The 23725-nt window shown below is 43.2% G+C and overlaps 1 protein-coding gene across 1 annotated transcript in view; it reads right to left on the reverse strand.

Annotated features, from left to right (window-relative positions):
- Window positions 1-19135, reverse strand: part of LOC147030338 (uncharacterized) — a 145331-nt gene extending 126196 nt beyond the window's left edge. The window contains exons 1-5 of the mRNA XM_085872180.1: window positions 18544-19135; window positions 18074-18274; window positions 14447-15211; window positions 8683-8794; window positions 2694-2753 (exon numbers count right to left, since the gene is read on the reverse strand). Of these exons, the coding sequence (XP_085728306.1) occupies window positions 2694-2753; window positions 8683-8794; window positions 14447-15211; window positions 18074-18274; window positions 18544-19135 (1730 nt within the window). The remainder of the gene's footprint in view (window positions 1-2693; window positions 2754-8682; window positions 8795-14446; window positions 15212-18073; window positions 18275-18543) is intronic.
- Between the last annotated feature and the right edge of the window lie 4590 nt (window positions 19136-23725).

The raw sequence follows: 23725 nt of genomic DNA on the forward strand, positions 1-23725 counted from the left end.
TGACCTTGTGACCTTGACCTTGGGACGAAAATGAAAAATCGGACAATGACAAGTTTTAGATAATTCATTTTTTGCTATTCAAATACCGAAGAACCCATTCCATTCAGTCAATTCCCGATGAGAAGATAGATTTTTAATTCGACTACCCCCTAAAAATGGCTATTTTTTGGGCGTGGCTCCACCCACAATGGGCGTAGCACACCCTCATCCAGGAAAACACAACTAGACATTGATATAGAACACATAACCAAGTTTCATCAAGATCGGATTAAAGTGCATGGAGTTATGCTCTGGACAGACAGACACACAGACACACAGACAGACACACAGACATAACAAATATAGTGGTCACGCTGGCTGGCGCTCGTGAACCAATAATCACAAAAACACACACAAATATAATCACACAAAACACACACAAACACAAACAAAAACCTACACTAACATACAAAAACACATACACACACACAAACACACCCGATCATCATCATCAATGTACCATACCCTTTACTGAGCGTCAGTGCAGCGGAGGTTTGGCATGGGTTATGCATGGCTCTTGGCAAGGGTTCTGCCGGGTGGTTTGGTTCGGCCGGGTGTTTTAGTTCTGCTGATTGATTCCACTGGGTGTCGAGTAAAAGGTTTGCATTTGCCTTCCCGGTAGTCAGTCGGCAGAAATTTGTAATTCGTTCTGGGTACCGGCAATAACTCACCTACTCTTTACGAAAGACACCATGGATATTTTATGTCCACTAGTGGACGGGTCCTCTGGCTAAACTTCCATTTGATTGACGACGTGCACATGGATGCCTCCACCTGCATGGGAAACACCGAGATGTTTATAACTCGGTCAAGATTCGAACCCAGGTTCGACAGCTCAGAGGCGAGTGTAGGCTATTCTGTCAGTAAACGCGCGCACACACACACACACACACACACACACACACACACACACACACAAACACACACACACACACACACACACACACACACACACACACACACACACACACACACACACACACACACACACGTAATTAATCATAGACAGGGACAGCAACAATACATCATTTGAAGGGGGGGAGTGTTGAAAAGAAGACGCGCCCCGGGGGGGGGGGGGGAGACGATCTCGCATCCTCCCCGCGGTGTCATCACAACGCACGGCCCGTCGAGCACATGGATGTTCCACCCTTTTTCTCGTGTCGTTCACAGATTTGCTTTGTGCGTTCCCGTCTAAATAAAAGTTCAAAATTCTCCTCAAAATGAAACGTCTTTTGTGAAACGAAGGGCCCGAGGTCAGAGTGAGCGAGAAAAACAACCCACGGGAATGTTCGCCTGAAACCTATTTCTTATGTTAATGCCCTGATGTCGACTCGACTTTCCACCCACGCACCTTATCTCGACACGGAGACCCATAGACCGCACCTGGAAATAGCACAAAACAATTTCTTCTCCAGGCGGCACCCCCATCCTCTTACTCCCACCCATCTCTGCTCTCTCACAATCTCTCGCCATAATTTCCCTTATGATCAAGCCCCCACCCTCACCTCTACCTCCTCCACCCCCACCTTCCTAATCCTCCCGTCGCACCCACTCTCTCACAGCCTGTTCCCACCATTGCGCTTCCCTCGATATAATTCATCCCTCCCAACACGAGAAACCCAAGCATCCTCCTACTTCTGAGACCCACCATTTCCTCATACCCTTGTCTACTACCAACCTCCACTTGGTGCCCGTCAGGCCTGGCAGGGCACCCTCCTGGGGCCAGCGATGTCCGCCAGCGGAAGGTCATCCACGGACTATGGCTGCCAGGCCGGCGCTTCAGACAAGCTCCCAAGGGTGCTTGAGGCAGAGGAGGATGTGGGTAAGGGTGGGTGGGGGCGAGCTTTTGATTTTTCAATCACTCTCTGGTCCAGGGCTCCCACTACCCCTCCCTTGAACGAGATCCCTCGCCCCTTCCCCCGTTTCCCGCCAGCCCAGGATCCTTTCCGAGAAACGGCTGAGAGTTTGCCAAGCGCGGCGTTAGTGCGTTACGAGCCGTCGAGGCATTAAGGGCCGGCCTTTCCAGGGCCATGCATTTATGAGGCGCAAGGGCACAGGGGTAGGGGTGGGGGTGGGGAGATAGAATGCCATGTTCGGTTCGGGTGTACTCATACGATGTACAAATCGAATGTACACAAACGTACATTACATTACACTACAGGTTACTACATGGGACAATTTGGCGGCAATACGGTCCTTATGAGTATCCACGGTAAAAACACAAGTACCTTGTGGTTAAAAACAATTGGCGATACCCATCGGGAAGCACAATGAGAGAGTACTGTGGTGTGCAATCAGTTGGTATGCTCTTTCCTGCTTTCCCAACCACTCCTCATGGAAACCTCTCTTGCTGCATGGGGGTTTCTTTTTGCTGCACCCGCTGTCTATTGTCCCAAGTGGACAGTTTAGTCCCACGTGACGTGTGTGTGCTACATCATCATGACGAGATGGAGTAACATGAAGGGTGTGACCATGTGACCATGCTTGGCTGATGGAGAGGTGGTGTAAAATTGCTGGAATGGTACATTACATTTACAAAATACGTAGTTTACTTATCTTTTGTTAAACTTACAAAACACTAGCCCATATCTTCTAATACATAAAGCTCATTCGAATCACTCACTGAGTGACTCACTGACATTAATGTTCGGTACCTCCGGGGTGACGTAGAAAGCTGTAATTTCGCGTGCCGACGGACATCGAAGACGATACACCTGGAAAAATCAAAGAACCATTGGAAAGCATCCTTTAGTGAAAATATAAAAAAATGAGAATAATAAAAGAATAAAAATAAATGAAAAAAATGCAGGTGGGCGACCTGAGACAATGGGGACGGACGATAATTCTGTGTGCCGATGGACATCGAAGCCAATACGGCAGAAAAAATAAAAATCATAGAACCATCGAAATGCGTCCGTAAATGAAAATATAAATAAATGAAAAAAAATATGAAAATAATTAATGAGGGTGAGTGACCCGAGATAATGGGGAAGCATGCTAATTTGGTGTGCCAACGGATATCGAAGCCGATACACCAGAAAAAAAAATCACAGAACATTCAGAAAGCATCTGTAAGTGAAAATATAAATAAATGAAAATAAATAAATGAAAAGAAATAAATATCGGTGAGCAACCTGAGGCAATGGTGAAGCACAATGATTTGGCATGCCGTTGGACATCAAAGCTGATACACCAGGATAAAAATATCAGAACCATCGGAAAGCGTCCATATATGAAAATATAAATAAATGAAAAAAAAAATGAAAAAATATATGCAGGTGAGTGACCCGAGAAATGGGGAAACATGGTTCGTTATTGCTAACAATGTGGAAGCACACCCCGCGAGCATGTGTGAAAAACATATATGTATATATATATATATATATATATATATATATATATATATATATATATATATATATATATATATATATATATATATATTGGGTGGTCACGAGACTACCGTTATTCCCAGGTTTTGTCTGTCTGTATGTTTGTATGTAATGGTCAGCTCTGGAGGCCAGAGGAGTCAACCGATTTTGATGAAACTTGACTGGTAGGTTCATACCACGATGTAGTTGTATGCTTTTGAGCACCGTTGCTATGGTCGCCACCGTTGACTTTGAATTTTTTGAAAAAAATCCGAAAAAATTTTTTTTTTTCGAAAATCAAAAATCGGCTTCCGCGCTTTTATGCGCACTATAGTCAACCTCTGTCAAAAAATTTCAGCCCGATCCGTCAAAAACTGTATGACTAGTATGCAATTATATAGCGACCACCCATGTCGCCTCCCGGTTGGTATGTATATATGTATATGTATATAAATGTCTTTGTATATGTATATATATATATATATATATATATATATATATATATATATATATATATATATATATGTGTAGATATGTATATATATGTATTTGTATATATATGTATATATATGTATATATATATATATATATATATATATATATATATATATATATATATATGTGTGTGTGTATGTATATATGTATTTGTATATATATATATATATACATATGTGTATATATATATATACATATATATATATATATATATATATATATATATATATATATATATATATATATATATATATATACATATATATATATATATATATGTGTGTGTATGTATATATGTATTTGTATATATATACATATGTGTATATATATATATATATATATATATATATATATATATATATATATATATATATATATATATATATATATATATATATATATACATTGTAAATATATTGTATAAGATTGGGGCGATTAGGATGACACATTTTTAAAGAAGAAGGAGGCCCTTACAACCAAAAGTAAAAACTCTATCGACTCCGCTATTTTGAGCAAAGAAGCGAGAGCAGACCCGGTCTCAAGACAACGTTTCCCCGGCTTCACCAGGCATAATAGACAATCGGCATATATATATATATATATATATATATATATATATATATATATATATATATATATATATATATATATATATATATATATATATATATATATATATATATATATACACACACACACCCTCCAGAAACAGTCACTGGCCCAGAATACACTGGATGGTTTGCCATTGCTCTTCTCAAAGGTAATCAAGGTACAAATTTGGAATCTGGACAGGTACCGGTACATAATGGCGAACTCTTTTAGAAAAGGTACAGTGAGATATTTGAGGTCCAATAGGTTATGTTGGCTGATGGAACACCAAGCTTAAAGTCTCTCTGAAGGACGTGAGACTCATCGATGCAATTGTCCTGCCTGCGGTGCACCAATCCGACAGTTTATAGTCAGGTTGGGAATCGAACCCTGGCAGCTCAAAGGGGAATGCGCTACCTCTAAGCAGTCCTCATGCTGGCTCCATCATGCCACATACAGTAGTGCATTACAATTACAAGGCCGGTAGGTCGGGAGGAGGCATAATGTTACGAGGCTGGTGGATTGCGTGGGTTATGTTAATAGGCCGGTGGGTCGTGGTGGGGGGAGGGGGGGATCGTGTTACTTGGCCAGTGGGTTGCAGAGTGGCAAGCATTACTAGGAGAGTGGATTGAGGGGAGGGGCATTACTAGGCCATTAAGTTGGGAAAGGGTAGTGTTACTAGGCCGTTGGGTTGGGGAAGGATAGCATCATTAAGTAAATTGTTTGAGGAGGGACATAGCTGGATTATAGCATTGGGTTTGGGGGAGGGAGCATTATTGAGTCAGTGGGTTTAGGACATGGGATAGCATTACAAAGCCAATGAGCTCGTGGTGCGGTGTGGGGTCATTCCGCCGTTAGGTTGGGGGAGGGGAGCGCGACCCCTTACCCCATCACTACGTGCATTTTAAGGATTCGACCTCATGCTATTCCAAGCAAAGGTTTGGGGGTTGGAACACATTGCACACAAAATCGCCAATCGTGCTGTCACGTGGTGTTTATTTATTTTTTGATTCCTGGTCCACATATCACACACTCGTGGTATTTCTTGATCAGGTAGACGCAGGCGAGTGACGGCTAATTTAATCACCGTCACAAAAAAAAATGGAGGCGACAGTCAGGGAGGGGGGGGGTACAGGTTGGGAGAGCGGTCAGTTCCGTAAGCAACATCTGTATGCAAATTGATATTAATGAGTGCAATAAAAAAATTGACGCTTCTTCCGCTTCATTTAGCGTCAACGGCTAAGGAACGGCCGAGGCAACCAAGGCCGTGTAAATTCGAGAGAGGCATCAATCTTCAGGCTCGGTCACAATGCTACACCTGGACGGATCAAGGCCTCCGTGGTCAGTCTGATGGGTCACGTGTTTGGTGCGTGTGGGACCCTCGAGCCCTTTCTTCCCCACAGTCGTGCTCGTGACCCACCTCTCGGCGACCATCGTCCGTGCACGGTCCAGTGCCCAAGACGCTCTCCATCGGAAACGCGCCCTTTTCGGAGCGACATCCGGATGCCTGACTGGCACGACCGATGAAAGATACCTTGATGGATCGTAGAGTGCCCCGGCGGAGGGATGTGGCATGCTGGATCATTATCGCAGTGCCACGGGCCATTAGCGCGCCCAAGCGTCCCGCTGACACCGGGAGGTAGCGCCCATTAAAGGAGGCAACGTATTCAATTAGTAGGGGCTCATGCACTGTACTTACCCCTGACATGGTACAGGAGGAGGCCTTACAATTGGTCAACTCGTTGGTATACCACTTAATATATGGAACCGCAGAGAAACACTGGATCGTTGCAGGTTCTTAGCCTTTGCGTAAAATGTCGGGAGAGCTTTCGAACGATGACCCGACAATGAATACAAACTGTGGACGTTTTACTCGTCCCTTCGGTCGTGCTCAGCCTCTCAGCAGCCGCGGCCCCCACTGGAAAGTTTGGAGCTTATTGCCCGTCGCCCCTGACAGTTTGTCAGGGCCGAGGCACGAGCGGCGACGAATCGCCTCACCCCCGTTCTTTCAAAGCAACGTCTGTGGTCCTTTGACACTGCGAGACAGCGGGACTCGAGCTCGGCATTGAGTTGCCGAAGCTGTAGCACCATCACGAGGTCAAACTCCCCGGCTACGAGTTATAGACAACCATCTCTTCCCCCCGCCACCTCCTCCTCATCCTCCAAATCCCTCGCCCCTCCGTCACATGCACAGAAGTCGCGCCTGGCGAGAAGCCATGGCAGTGACATGTCGGTGGCCCGGTGACGAGCCGCGCAAATTTGTGCATATACCGCTGTAATGAGGTTTGTGCATGCTGGCAGATGTCAGTCCGACAAGATTCCTGGATATAGCGCGAACGGTGCCTTCGTGGCAGCTGGCAATGATTGGCGAAATATTCCTGCATTTTCGATGGCGCTCATGGTGTATATAGTACAGTACTGTATGTAATGGGGTCTTACATCGTTATATATATATATATATATATATATATATATATATATATATATATATATATATATATATATATATATATATATATATATATATATATATATACATATATATGCGAAATGCGTCCCACTTCGTAATAGGCTTCGCACAGCCAAGGAAATGCACGCAATCCCGTGCACTTGATGTTGCCTCGTCGCCACCTGCCCCTCTGCCTCGTCGAATGCCCCCGATCGTCATCGCACGGTCATGACGTCACGACCTAGTCTCGTGCAGCAGGTGCCGTGCGGTGTGCGTGCTGCCGGTGTCAGCAGCGAACGGGCCGCAAATGAAATTAACGCTCAATTGTTCGCGAAATTACTCCGCGAGAAATCCCATTTTGTTTTAGGAATAAATTAGTTCGCCGTCATTGACAGCTTTGAACTGATCATTAATAATGCTGCAGGAAAATAAAATAAATAGCCGTACACAACGCGAGGCGTTGTGCTGTGTACGCACAGAACATTTGCATAGTGATAACTCGCACATTAAAATGAGATAATGGATTATTTGTAAAGAGCGAAAAAAAAAACATCACATTGAATGCTTTTAATAGGGAAAGGAAGCCATCCATTCTGTGAATGAATACGAATTAGAACTGTGGCGGTGAGTGGTTGGAGTCACCACTCATCGAACCCCACCATGCACGCATGATCTCCCAGGAATAGAGAAGGAAGATCGTTGGACTGCCTTCTTTGGTTGCTTGGACTTTGAAGATTCTGCTTTGAAGCTCGGATTAAACGGGGATGATAATATCGGTGGTGATGAAAAATTATTCGAATCGATGTCATTCTCACCACGTGACGCCACGACACTACTGTGCAAGTGTGAGTGAAGCAAACCCAGTGGACCTTACAAATGTTGAGTCATGCCACAACGACGATGATGCAGACAACTAATTTATTGAGCACACACTCAGCACTTGTGCGGGGGAGGGGTAGTGGTGTCATAGATTGAAAACCCACGAGGAAACTAGAAGTAGAAGAGTGGAATGGAAGGAGGGAAACAGAGAACCTGTGATGTCAAGGGACTCCGACTGACCTTAGACCTGGTGGTTTTGCTTGAGGGTTGAAAATGTAAAGGCGTGAAGGATGGACGCATGGGGATAGCAGAGAGGGTCAAGGCAAGACGGAGAGCAGGATTGTATGGGGGTGGGGATGAGATGAATGGGTTATAGTAAGCCCCATTACGGGTTCCCGGCAAAAGGCCGCAAACAGAGTCGAATTTTAGAACGGTCCCTTAAGCCGTCTCGCACCCAGGCGGCTGCAAGAGGCCTTGCCCCCACAGGGTGACATCTCTTGGTACCGTTTGACCGCTCTTATAGGGATGAGAGGATTTTTTTTTATAAACCAGCTGCACCAATCCTCGTCGTGTGTGTGTGTGTGTGTGTGTGTGTGTGTGTGTGTGTGTGTGTGTGTGTGTGTGTGTGTGTGTGTGTGTGTGTGTGTGTGTGTGTGTGTGTGTGTGTGTGTGTGTGTGTGTGTGTGTGTGTGCATGCCTAGTCAGGTTGATCTCGTCAAGTCCTTAAGCACATAATACATTCTCACCGATCTTACCGTTCACTTGCAAAGCATACATATTGGGTGGACATAGTTTTTCACAGAAAATCGAGGTGAAAATAGCATCACTAAGGTTGGGGGTGGGCGGGAAGATGCAGGGAAAGCGATCAGGCCTCTGGGGCGGTCACGCTTGCTTGCATTTCCCTGCCCAGGACCCAATTACCTTCTCAGCTTCTCTTCGTGTTCCCAAAATGAATCTCGCGCCATGCACTGTCCCAACTGTTGTACACATCCCAGCAACGTCACTTTGACTTCGACTTCAGCAGCACGTGACACTGGGGTTTGGAACCACAACCACAGGCTTAGTCAAAACCACTATAGACAGCTTCGATCTCAATTGCAATCCATCACATGAGCTCGTTTCCCAATTTCACTCATCAATCAGGGCCATTGGGTCTTGGCCTTTGCCCTCAATGCAGTGGTGTTTCTTAACCTAACAGCAGTGCTTAATCAGTGAGCGATGACACTAAAATTTCATGGATGTGGGAAATTCCGTACTTGTGGAAAGTTCTATTTGTAAAGGTGTAAAATTCTGCATGGAAATTTATTATGTAGATGTGGAAAACACTTGCATCAGTAAAAATCATTTGCATGAAGAATGGAAAATTCGATCAGGAAAGTTATTTTGCATGTATAAAATTCCATGAGGAAAAGTCATTTGGCGGTGAAAAATTCCGGAGGAAGTCATTTGGCGGTGGAAAATTCCATCAGAAAAGCGTACTTGCATGTGGAAAATTCCATCAGAAAAGTATATTTGTATGTGGAAAATTCCATCAGAAAAGTGTATTTGCATGTGGAAAATTTCATCAGGAAAGTGTTTGTGCATGTGGAAAATTTCATCAGGAAAGTGAATTTGCATGTGGAAAATTCCATCAGAAAATGTTTGTGCGTGTGGAAAATTCCATCAGAAAGAGTGTATTTGCATGTGGAAAATTCCTTCAGAAAAGGTGCATTTGAATGTGTAACATTCCATTAGAAAAAGGGGTATTTGTGGAAAATTCCATCAGTAAAAGTTCATTTTCATGTGTAAAATTCCGTCAGAAAGAGTGTATTTGCATGTGAAAAATTCCATTAGAAAAGCTGTATTTGGATGTGGAAAATTCCATCAGAAAAAGTGTATTTTGATGTGAAAAATTCCATCAGAAAAGGTGTATTTGCACGTGAAAAATTCCATCAGAAAAGATGTATTTGCATGTGAAAAATTCCATCAGAAAAGGTGTATTTGCCCGTGGAAAATTCTATCTGAGAAAAATGTATTTGCATGTGGAACATTCCATCAGAAGTGTAAGTCCATCAAAATGAGTGTATTTGCATGTGAAAAATTCCATCAGAAGTGTTAGTCCATCAAAATGAGTGTATTTGCATGTGAAAAATTCCATCAGAGAAGGTGTGTTTGAATGTGGAAAATTCCATCAGAGAAGGTGTGTTTGAATGTGGAAAATTCCATCAGAAAAGTGTATTTGCATGTGGAAAATTCCATCAAAGAAGTGTATCTGCACATGGAAAATTCCATCAGAAAAGTGTATCTGCACATGGAAAATTCCATCAGAAAATTGTATTTGCATGTGAAAAATTCCATCAGAAAAGTGTATTTGCATGTGGAACATTCCATCAGAAGTGTAAGTCCATCAAAATGAGTGTATTTGCATGTGAAAAATTCCATCAGAAGTGTTAGTCCATCAAAATGAGTGTATTTGCATGTGAAAAATTCCTTCAGAGAAGGTGTATTTGAATGTGGGAAATTCCATGAGAAAAGTGTATTTGCACGTGGGAAATTCCGTCAGAAAACGTGAATATGCACGTCAAAAACTTCCATCAGAAAACGTGAATTTGCACGTCAAAAACTTCCATCAGAAATGGTATATTTGCATGTGAAAAATTCCATCAGAAGTGTTCGTCCATCAAAATGAGTGTATTTACATGTGGAAAATTCCATCAGAGAAGGTGTGTTTGAATGTGGAAAATTCCATCAGAGAAGGTGTGTTTGAATGTGGAAAATTCCATCAGAAAAGTGTATTTGCATGTGGAAAATTCCATCAAAGAAGTGTATCTGCACATGGAAAATTCCATCAGAAAAGTGTATCTGCACATGGAAAATTCCATCAGAAAATTGTATTTGCATGAGGAAAATTCCATCAGAAAAGTGTATTTGCATGTGGAAAATTCCATCAGAAAAGTGTATTTGCATGTGGAAAATTCCATCAAAAAAGTGTGTTTGCATGGGGAAAATTCCATCAGAAAAGTGTATTTGCATGTGGAAAATTCCATCAGAAAAGTGTATTTGCATGTGGAAAATTCCATCAGAAAAGTGTATTTGCATGTAGAAATTTCCATCAGAAAAGTGTATTTGCATGTGGAAAATTCCAACAGAAAAGTATATTGGCATGTGAAAAATTCCATCCAAAAATGTGTATTTGAATGAAGAAAATTCCATCAGGAATTTCTACAAAGTGCCTTATGGGTGTGTTGGCTTTGTCAGAAAGGCCAGGTGGAAGAAGTCAAAATCATCCAGCATATTGTGCATTTGCAACATTTGTTTAATTTCTACAGCTTGCATAATCCATGATACAATGAACCAGCCATGAAAACTGTCAGAGGATGTAAATTAGTGTTTTAACTGTAAACTATGTGATTGATTTTTACTGTAAAAAAAATGTAGACTATGTCTTTTAACCATATGTAATCCCAATTGTAAATTCAAATCTTTAAATGCATCACCGATAAAGGATTTTCATCCTTCATCGTCCATCATACCCCTGGGGTGAGGTCCAGTACCAATCAGCTTCTAGAGCGCTTGCCAAGTGGCTTAAGCACTCAAGCAAACATTCCATTGAAACGGTTGATACAGAAAGGCTGGCTTGGAAAGGGATACCAAGCTGATGGGTAATGGAACACACCCCAGTTCATACTTTCATTGTTACTTCCACTTTTCATTGCAATTCTTCAAAATCTACAAACATGCAAAACTCCTCCACCCCTCCCTAAAATGCACAGCAAAAGGTCCATAAATAAGCTTGGTGGGGGCTCCCCCTTCTGATTCCCATTTACTTTTCTTTCTTTTTTTTCCACTGCCTAGTACTCTCTGTGGCTGCTGCTGACACAATCAATTCGGTTGGGGAAGTTCTTGCCACAAGATGATCGAGTAAAACTGAAAACGATGGCCGGGACAGCATTTTTGTTCGTTAGAGTGCTTGTTTGAGAACTTTGAAACAAGCTAGTCACTTTATGAGCGGTAAGCAAGCCACTTCCTTGCGGAACACACCCCATGACCGTCCTGTCTGGCAATGCTAGCACACCAGTGGCAACATCAGATTCCAAAAAACTCAAGTTCTCTCTGTTTCAACATGATGCATTTCAGCTCCTCAGGGAGAGTGTTACCTTCATAAAGAAAGATTAAATAATCATCTCGGTTGTTTCATGTGTTTATATAATAGGTAAACGACACAGTGTGCACTTGTTACATAAATTACACAAACACTTCCCTCTATATTTTATGGCATTCATGGCATTTTCTCATTTCTTCTTTGTTATTATACACAGCCTCTGATATTGCCTTTGCTTTCTGCTCGTAATTTATGTCGAATGCCTCGTATATATTGATTCTCCACCGGTTTTTGAACAAAAGCACCGCTGGTGCTCGCGAGGAGACCCCGCAGGCACTGCGGTGTATAATGTAAAATTCTCATTATATTTATTGCGCACAAACTTTTTAAACGCCCTTCAGGTTTCCACGCGCCCGCCACGTGCTCGGCGTGCATTTACACTTCGCACAGAAATTGTTCCATGAGTTTTGAGGGCCTAATTAGGAGACTTCATGCAAGGTGTTTGAACTTCATTAAACCCGGCCACCTGCAGCTGTAAACTGCACCATGGAACGAGGCAGCGATTTGCGCAGAAGCAATATATACCTGCGTGTTTCATTTCATTTCATTTGTTTGTGCAAAAATATTGCAGGAGTTGTTTTTTGTGTTGTATTTTTGAAATTTTTTTTGCCTTTGTACTTTTTTTTTTCTCCTGAGCAAGCTCATTCGCGCTTAATATACGAGCTATATTATGCTCTCCTGTATTCATGCATGATTAGATGTTAAAACAAGACTGAGCATGATTTAGCAATGCAGAGCCTTGCTGGAATATAGATTACAGTGGATAAGAGAATCAACAATCTATATTAAAGTAAATCTGCATGCGGACTCACACACTCACTGACACAGATCAATTATACAATAGTCTCTCCCGCATCCATTCGGGGACAAGCGAGCCAATAAACAAACCAAAAACTGTGCACGTTTACTCGCGACATCGGACGACCAAGCCAAGGGACATTGTGAATGTTTATTTCGTTTTTATTTTTATATGCGTATGTAAGAAATAACGGAATTAGCGCAGGTATTTTGTACATCTCCATGTGACAAAAGGGAGGTCATAAGTTTTTGGGTTTTTTTTTTAAATCATAAAAATTAATGCCACGGCGATGTGTTGCGCAAACTTTTTGTCGATGTGTTGTCAAAGTTTTGGAAATTAATAAGAGAAATTTGCTTCCTTATGAAATAGTTCCCAAGGGAATGGATTGTCTGCCCCGCTTAGCTTCACAAGAACAAAGAGCCGCAAGTTTGGAGTCTTCTACCCGCCCTCGCCCGACATGCGCGGCGCATTCGCCCCGGGATCGCTTCATTAAAACAGGAAGATTCACGGAAACTTACCAACTTGGCACATTGTCATCTCATCGTACGGTTAACTCTATAATTACAGTGAGTTAACTATATTATCGTTAACTGTACAAATGATCATAACTTTTAGCCCCTTATTTATTCCAATTGTTGCTTCCTATGCAGAGTACCAATTCGTCCTCTATTTTATGCATTTGCATGTATTTTAAATATTGTTTGCGAACGTATGAACGTTTTGAAACAACTTGCAGTGAAAGCGCGTATACTGCACTTGGATGTACAATATGAGTTGAGTTTATACTTTCGTTGACGAACCTGTCTTAAGCAGCTGCAGAAGCAGGAACCATATGTACGTCATGCAAGAGCGCGATGAGCCGAAAGTGCAGCGTATCGCAGGTGCAGCGGCGATGAAAGCCCAAATGTACGTCATTTGTAAACGTCACACGTGTGAAGCTTGAAAAGTCGAGGGTGTGTAAAATTGTCCGAAGTTTGATCGGACTCTCGAGGCTCTGCGTCAGGTACCTGCTACATTTGTTTTGTGTGCACTCGGTCCGACTCGTAAAATGCGCATTAAAAGCTCGTGTTTTCGCATTTTCTTTTTCCTTCCGATTGTCTGATCTAAGCAGTTGGACAGCACTGCATAAAACGTACGAAGCACTTTATTTTATATTGCATCTGAAATGGATATACAGACCAAAACGTGTGAGGACACGTTGCTTTTTAAACATATTTGCGTTTAATGCACCGCGTTGTGAATACACAAGAACCCGAGAGAAAAATTCAAAACTCGAACAATTGCCATACGCAGACATGGAGCCCTCCTTCCCACTGCTGCAAAACAATTCAGCTTTTCCGTCCATCGTGTAGTTAACCTGACAGAGTCCGTGGCGGTAGATTCCCCTCGAGCCACCATTGTTTACGATCCGCGCCGCAGTTCCGCGCAGGTTCCGCTTGAGTGTGTGCGCCATTAAGACGCGCTGGCACGCGCGAAGCGCTGATTCTGCCTTTTCGTGCTTTCACTCCGTACTTTTGCCTTTTTCTCTCGAGTCAGGAGCGCGGAAGATTAGCCCCCTTTAAAAGTCCCCTCGCCCCCCCTAAACAGCCCCGAAACGATCTTTCCGAGCTGCGGTCTTGCCCGAAGGCACAAGCTTGGCTCCGAAACGTATAGCCATCAGGTTCCATCATTATCATAATCATTATCATCATCATTAAAATCGGTGTCGGCGGGTGCGTGCGCGGCCGTGGGGGACGCGCACGCACCCGAAACGCGCTTCCCACGCTGACGAAGCTCCCGTTGCAAGTCTCTGGAGCGCCGAGTCCGCGCGTCCGCCCCGGGGCACGCGGAGTGCGCTCCGTCCGAATCGTCTCCTCGACATTCCACCTCCTCCTCCTTCTCGTCCCATTCCACCGCGTGCGCTCGATTGTGCCATGGCCCGCGGCGCTGCCAGCCAGTGAGGCGGCACTTTCCGCACGCCTCGGCACCATCGCCGTCTCTCCGGGGCGCCAGTTTGCCAACAACTCGTGCACTTCCCTCCGGAACAGGCGGACCCGGTTGAGCCGCTTGATACGGTAAGTTAGCGGCAAGAGAGGCGTCGGGTCTCCACGGACCCGCATCAGGTTCCTTTAGCCAGCTGGCTGTCGCGCTTAGCGAGCATTTTCTCACCAAGTCTTCCGTAACCGCATCGAGGAGGCAAAAGACCTTCGCACAACGGCGCGTGGGTAGATCGTGTGCACAGTCCCCTGGGAATCCGAACGGACTTGTCCCCACTGTAATTTCGCCACGGACGCCCGTTTCGCCTCGGGGACGTGACCTGGGACTCGCAGCACCTGAGCGCTCGCCGGAGCGCGACAGGTGCCGATACAGCAAAGTGTAACATGGAGGCGAGAGACGAGAACGGGCCTTGACGTCTCGTCGGGGCGCACGTCGTCCGCACCACGGTCCCTCAAACACGCACCATTTGCACTGTTGTTCAAAACGATGTACTTTGTCCCCCACCCCCCCCCCCCAAATGAAAACGATGCGCTCTCTCACGTTTTATTTAGAAACAGTGCATTTGCAAGTAAGTGCACAAAACTTCCCCCCCCCCCCCTTTGAAGCTTCTTCTTTGCCTCAAATTCATTTGATGAATTTCAGTGGCAAACTGAACGATGGGAACATTTGTGTCGAATAGAAAATGAAAGTAGAACTGAAACCGTTGCCTGAAGTGTGAACCCATTTATATATTATATGTGCCGAGTATCAATTTCATTCCGAGAAGTAATGATGGAATTAAAGAATCGGATGCAGACATGAATGTAAAATTATTGATCATGCGTATTTAAAAAAATCTGCATCCATCCATCTCTATCTCTCTCCACAAGATCTGTGTTCATGGAATAACAAGGTGACAGGGTATGGCTGACATTAAGGGCAACTCTTGGACACAATCGTGAAGGCAATGAACGAAGCAACATGAAAAGAGGAGATAGAGGAGGGAAGGAAACGCAGTAGCCTGCCAGTAGGACGGTAGGGTTAGGTTAAGTCGGGTTAATGGAGGTGTTCACTTTTTTCTTTCTTACAAACAGCGCCTGGTTGACTTTACGCATTCTTCTTTGGATTGTTACCTCTGCTACTGAAGTTGGATGGAGGTTATGTTTTCACCCCTGCCTGTGAACAGGATATCTCAAAACGTAATGGACTGATTAGGACGAACCTTGGTCGACAGGTTGGGTCTGTGACAAGGCTAAATTGATTCGATTTCGGTGAAGATCCGAATACTATAATTTTTTTTAACTGATTCTTCACCATTGAGAAATGGCACCAAAAACGATTTATAGCACGATATCTAAAAAAGTTGTGGATGGATTGTGACAAAACTTGGTGGATTAGTTGGTTAGATCATAAGAACGAGCCAATTATATTTTGGTTAATGTCCGGATGCAGATCCGGCCCATCATTAGGATACAAAACTTAAACTGTTCAGCCTGGCAGCAGTATGTACCCTTCTCGTTCTTCCTTGGATTCGGTTGACTCTATGTTCACATCGCTTCTTGTATAAATAATTAACCAATGACCAAATAACAAAGAAAAATGATCGAATTTTCTCGATTCTGTAAGCTGATCTGTTTCTCTGCACATCATGGAAATGAACATATTTTGTGTTCCCATCTGAGCCCACAACCCCTGATGCTGCAGGATTTCAGGTATAAATTTTACTTCTTGCATTGACTCGTCTATTGTCCAACCACAAAGATCTCCTTGTATTCGAAATTCATAAAAAGTACACTACAATGTCTTTACCTTACACAAAGGAATAATGCTGTATAACTAACTACAAACTCCTCCAGGAGCCTTGAAAGACACTTAGAAACTAGAAGGGCACTCAGTGCAGCGCATACCTCTGCAACGTAATGCCTGATCCACAAGAACATATCGGTCCCGATACATTTTTGAAATATCATGCTATACAGTACTATAGCGTTTTTGGCCCTGTCTCTCAATGGTGAAGAATCACTTTTCAAAATTAAATAATTCTCATCTCCAGATGTTCATCAAAATTGAATCAATTCGTCTTTGCGACACACCCAACTTGTCCACCAAGTTTGGTCCGAATCAGTCCACAACTTTTTGAGACATGGTGCTACTTACCATTTCTAGCTCGAACTCAATGATGAAGAATCACTTTTAAAATTCCAGTAGTAAGATCAGGATCTTCACCAAAATCTAAGCAATTCTTCCTTGTCACACACCCAACCTGTCGACTAAGTTTCATCCGAATCTGTTCACAACTTTTTGAGATATCATGCTATATATCGGTTTCGCACGATGTCTCAACGGTGAGGAATCACTTTTTTTAAATTCTAGTCGTCGGATCCAGATCTTCACCAAAATCTAATCAGTTCATCCTTGTCACACACCCAACCTGTCCACAAAATTTCATCCAGAAGCGTCCACAACTTTTTTGAGATATCCTGTACACAAACAAACAAACAAACAAATGAAATTGCTCGTTGAGCAAGGAATTTCTGGAATAACTTTGTCATATCTCCATGATCTGTGAAAAAACAAAAACCTGGAAATCAATTTGGTTCTTATAAGTCAATAGTGCTACTGTTTAATGAGTTATAGCACTTAGTTTGGTCATGATCATAACGTGGAAGTCCATCGGACTTGAAATGGCGTTTTTATCGCAATTTGAAAGTTTTGACCCGACCCCCCTGACATTCGACCCCCGACCGCAAAGAAGGGTGTTGGTGTGAGACCCAAATGAGACACATGGTTGGATGCAGAATTGGAAGATGCACATTTTGGATTTGGTTTGAAGTCGATACGACCATTTTAGCGGATGTTATTACGAAAATAAGAATTTCGGTTTTTCGGTGACCTTGACCTTTGACCTAGATTCACCAAAAACGACAAGTGTCTACGTTGAACCATGGTCGACGTCTGTACCCAGTTTGGTCATGATCCCTGAAAGGGTGTGGCTGCTATAGGGTAAACAAACACACAAACAAACAGACAGACACAGAATGACACACAACCGACCAACATAATTGCCGAAATCCGAAGGATTCCGGCAATTAACAAACAGATAGATAGGGGTGAAAACATAACCTCCTTCACCTTCGGTGGCAGAGATAAAAATGATGTGCATCCAGTGCTTTAATAATCTCCCACTGGAATTTCCATCTCGAATCATATAACTGTTCACCCAACACATTTTAAAGTAAAATTAACTCGGCATTCATTTGTATTACTCATTCGTGCATCCATAGTAAGAACTTCGAATGACCATTAATTTGTCTGAGTTTATTCATTCCAGATTTGAATATTACTTTAGTATTTTTATTGTGAAGGTAAACGTTTCATAACAACCAAAGAACGATAAGTTTCATGTTGTACTTTACTCTCCACATATTCTGTTGGATCCCTGACGGTAACAAGTGTATTAAACACGTAATTGGACTTCAGAATTAATTGTCCTCGAGAACATCGTGCTAAGCTTTTGTCACACCATTTGCATGCAGGCAAAACAAGAATGGAGATTGCAGCCTGGTGCCTGTAGTTCAGGAAATGGAGATTCCAACATGGTCCCGATATGTCAGGCCCTGAAAGAGGACGTTACAGGGAATGTAAATCCCAACATGGTTCCTCTGGAACAGCAAATATAGATTGCAAAATGGTGCCCATTCGGGTTCAGGGGATGGAAATTAAGGTATCGTGCCCGATCTGGTACAGGAAAGAGTGCTTCAAGTACAAAGAAATAAGATTCGAACATGGTCCCCCTGGTAGATGGAGTGGATTCTCCAACATGGGGCGGGCCTCTGGTATGCAGGTAATGGAGATGCCCTCTAGTAAATTAAGTGGAGATTCCAACATGGGGCCTCTGGTAGATGGAGTGGAGATTCCAATATAGGGCCTCTGGTATACAGATAATGGAGATTCCCTCTGGTAGATGGAGTGGAGATTCCAATATTGGGCATCTGGTTGATGGAATGGAGGTTCCAATATGGGGCCTCTGGTAGATGGAGTGGAGGTTCCAATATGGGGCCTCTGGTAGATGGAGTGGAGGTTCCAATATAGGGCCTCTGGTAGATGGAGTGGAGGTTCCAATATAGGGCCTCTGGTAGATGGAGTGGATATTCCAATATTAGGCCCTTGGTTGATGGAGTGGAGATTCCAACATGAAGCCCCTGGTATACAGGAAATAGAGATTCCCTCTGGTTGATGAAATGGAGATTCCAACATGGGGCCTCTGGTATACAGGTAATGGAGATTCCCTCTGGTAGATGGAGTGGAGATTCCAATATTAGGCCTTTGGTTGATGGAGTGGAGATTCCAACATGAAGCCTCTGATATACAGGAAATAGAGATTCCCTCTGGTTGATGAAATGGAGATTCCAGCACGGGGCCTCTGGTATACAGGTAATGGAGATTCCCTCTGGTTGATGGAGTGGAGGTTCCAACATGGGACCTCTGGTGTACAGGTAATGGAGATTATCTCTGGTAGATGGAGTGGATATTTGAACATGGGACCCCCTGGTATACAGGTAATGGATATTCCAACATGGTGCCTCCAGTGCTCCAGTAAACCTTGATATTCAGCACAAGTTACCCTGCAAGCTCAACTTCAACCACGAATCAACAGTACCTGGTAGGGTTGCTGAATCATGGAGCATGTCAGGCCCTGAAAGAGGACGTTAATGGCTCGCTGTCCATTATACTTTAATATTCATGTATGTCATCTCCTGCGATATTAACATTAACTTTTAGCCTTTTCTGTGTCCATCAAAACTTGCCAATAGATTACAGACAGATGAAGCTTAATACAGGACTTTCAAACTAAAGGCCCTGTCACACCTTGACGATTTAGCCAGCAATGGCAACGTATAAAAATGTATGTAAAACGTTGGCGTACGCTGAAATTTTGATGTTTTTTTTTTTAAGTTTTGGTCGTATTCATAACGTGTTGGTTGTATGCATAACATATTAGTAACGGGCACAGAACGTTTCGTTGTCTTATAGATAACTTATACCAACGAATGCTTACCTGTTGTCGGCGTTCACAACCTATGCCCAACGATAGTTTAACTTAGGCATAGCGCGCTGCACGTATCGCCGACGAACTCGTGGCGTAGCCTGTTAAAAACCTGCCACTCGCCGATTTAAATCATAACGGCCTGAGAATTGGAAGTGTCAACCACGCAGTCACACCTTGACGATTTAGCCAGCGTATGCAGACCTATGAAAAATGTGTCTTGAATGCTGGCACACGTCGAATACGGTATGGGTAAGTTGTGTATACGTTAAGAGCACGCTGAAAAACGATGAAGATACTGTCATATTTCGTGGTACGTTTAGTACGTCATGAAATGTCAAGCATGCTGAAAATTTTACGACGTACTCGCCGTATCCGCTACGCTGGGAGTAAGTTGTAGGCACGTTATGCGATCGTTGACACGCATCGACACACGTTACTTGTAAGTTACTCATAAGTCGAAACACGTCGAGGTAATGTTTAGCATACCCGAAACTTATTTTCTCCGTCAAGGCACATTTTGTTTTTTTCTCCCTGGCTCCGTGAAGGCACTTGACAAAATATCTGAAGTCGTTGTTGTTGTTGTTGTTTTTTATTATTATTCTTTTTTAGTCTATCACAAATTTTAAAATGCATTCGGACATTTGCTTTTAAGTTTCGACGTCGACGTGACAATATCCTCAAACGGAAAATATTTACAGAGGGGGAACCAAGAATAAAACATGAGCAAACTGAAGAGGCAATCGGACGTGACATAACGGCACGTGACGAAATATCAGAAGTTGTTGTGGTTTTTGTTTTGTATTATTATTATTTTTTTTTAGTCTATCACTAATTTTAAAACATATTCGGACATTTGCTTTTAAGTTTCGACATCGACGTGACAATATCCTCAAACAAAAAATATTCACAGAGAAAGAACTAAGAATAAGACATGAGCAAACTGAAGAGGATATCGGACGTGATGTAACGGCAAGTGACTAAATATCGGAAGTTATTGTTTTTTTTAAATGCTGCCAATACGCCATTATATGGTAGCTGTAAATTAGAAACACGTTCAGTAAGTTCTGTGGTCGTCCGGAAGACGTCAATCAAATACATCTACATACGTCAATATGTACGTATGTTCATAATGTCAATAGGTACGTTACACATATGTTCAAAGCACGCTACTCATAGGTTATAAATAAGTTTCGGGTGCGCTAGTCATTACCTCGACGTGTTTCGACTTATGAGTAACTTACAAGTAACGTGTGTCGACGTGTGTCAACGATCGCATAACGTGCCGACAACTTATGGCCAGCGTAGCGGAACGTGTGAGTCGTACGCTGGCATACATTGTAAAATTTCAAGCATGCTAAAATTTGAGGACAACCGCAAAGTACAACATTTAGGCCAGCATACTACGACTTATGGCAGTGTTTTTCAGCGTGCTCTTAACGTATACAAACTTACCCATAACGTATTTGACGTGTGCCGGCGTTTTAGCCCAAATTTGCATACGTCAGGCATACGTTGGCTAAATCGTCAAGGTGTGAATGTTAACAAGGCCTTTCGCGCATGCGCTATGTGTGCATTTTCAGTGACTCCAGACACTTTCAACCTGCCGTTTCTCATGCGAAATCCCTCATGCAAATAGTCTTTTGAACATGGTTTTCAGCATTTCGACTGAACAGTGCAAGGTCAGAATTTTTAACCATGATTGCATCCCTGGATGAAAATCGGACTCACTGAAATAGAGGAAATATGATAAATATCTGTGGATGTGAGGAGATGGATTCATACCATTTCCTGTTAATACAAGCGAGGGATGCCATGGATCACAGACCACACAGACCACAGACACGCAAACACGCACGCACGCACGCACACGACCTTCCGATCGATGTTAAGAAGCACTCAAACCAGATACGGTGTCTGCCTGATTGTTGGTCATGACGGCATAGTCTTTCTATTGCAGAAATACATTAAATAAATCACCAAGTCTGCCAATGTTCACAACAGGTAATCTCACAAGGTTCAAAGTCCACTCACTGACAGGGATGATTGAGGGTTTGGGTAGAACCCACCAGTCTATTGTCCGAGCCTTGTACCGGTCCACATCGTCAGGAGTTTGCAGTCCAGGCTGCAGATCTAAACTTTTGGTCGAGTTGAGAAAGTTCTCCAACTCTTTCATTGTGCAAAGGCACAGCCCTTTCTCTCAGGTACTTTTCCAAGTATTTTCTTCTTTGAGAAGCTTTGTGGGACATTCCATGGAAGAATCCTCATCTCACACACACACGATTCAGATTAACATGCCTGAAATAAACATTGTTCTGCGCATACGTGCTCACCATTCTAAGGTGGGTTATGCCATTTCGAATGTCCCATATTAATACTGTATAAGTAAAAGGTTAGACTAAGCTTGGTCAAATCGTGGATACAACCAAAGCATCGACTGAACAAAGAGCAAACTTGCAGTGTCACCAGAATAATGACATCTAATAATTTAGGAATCAATTTTGCATACATCATATGTGGATTGTGGATGGATCAGGAAGAAGTCTGAATGCTAAAGTATTTTGAATATAATGTTTGAAAGTGAAAGAAACACGACGACGTCACCGACGTGATGGAACACCAACCTCGCGATGGCACATCTTTACCAAATGACTTCTTCGTCTTTTTCTTTCATATGCAGCACAATACAAGGTTACACCTTTACCATGGAACTTGGGATGACGCATGCAGAGAGTTGTAATCTAGGTGACCGACATCCTCGTAAGTTCTCTCCGTCGATGGAAGAGTATAAGTATCGAACACACAAGAGCGAATTGGGAAGCAAAAGCTTCAGGGGGTTTTAACTTCCCTGAGAAAGTGTACCCCTGCTCGTTTTACGCTTTACATGAAAAACAAGAACAAAGAAACAAAGCAACGCGGTTCCTCCATGGCCGTTTCCCAGAGCGTCACTCAAGATGAGACGGTGATGCTTCGTGATGACTCGTTCGAAACACATATCAAAAGAACTGAAGGAAGAGTAACTTAATTAGCATCCGTCTCTCGACTCCATATTCCCCGTCGTGCGTCACATCGTCCTCGACACTATTCGTCCGGAGCTGGGCGAGCTGTTGACATAAAATAAAGGGATCGATTTTTTTTCCTCGGGATATTTCCACAGTCGAGGCATTTTTTCACAGAGGGTGAACCCCCCACCCTCCCCACCCCACCCCTCCACCGCTACCACTACCCCCAGCCCTCCTCAATCCCCCCTCCCAGCTCTCTTCGTACTCTAATGAGACCACGCGTGGATGTACGACTGAACTCCCTTTCAAACAAGCAAACAGTCTTGGTAACAAAGGAATTCCTTTCAGGACTTCATAGCTCATGGTATAAATCTTTACCACGAGTGGTGGATGGCTGCGGGGTGGGTTGGCTCGATTATGTTTGGTGTACAATAGAGAGGAAAATTTGCACGAATCTTCATGGTATTTTCAGTTGCAATTACCTCTCAGGTATGCACCTTTCATCTCCACTTTCAGCTTCGTCGTTATTTATTCTGATATCAAATACATTTACTGACCTGTACAGGAGCACAGGTATTCCAGTTACTCACGCTGTCGTACTCTGTAAGCCTCAAGGTTGTGACTCGGTAGGGCTGCGTGTTGCACAAGCATGAATTTCAATCCTAGACGTCAAGGGTCATGAGTTGTGGTGTCCCACGGACAGACAAGACGACGTGCTCACTGGACTGTGAGATGGAAGGTACTCGGTGTGAATACACAACTACGATCAACACGTCGCAAAGATATTCTATCAGGAAGGATCATCCTTGTTTCGATCTAAAGCGTGATCATATGAACCAGGACAGTGAAGATGCTGGCATGTTGTGAAATCAATCTCCTTCGGTTGAGATATGAAAATATAGCTTCCGCACAACAGGGGGTGATTATGGTGTGGGGGAATCTAGATATTTTTTCATTAGATGATGCACACCATCGAACTACATGCCGTATCATATCAAGATGATTTTTCATTTTCATCT

This window comes from Eptatretus burgeri, chromosome 3, assembly GCF_056783735.1.
Source record: "Eptatretus burgeri isolate ZD-2024b chromosome 3, Ebu_testis_v1, whole genome shotgun sequence".
In the NCBI taxonomy this organism is placed as follows: Eukaryota; Metazoa; Chordata; class Myxini; order Myxiniformes; family Myxinidae; genus Eptatretus; species Eptatretus burgeri.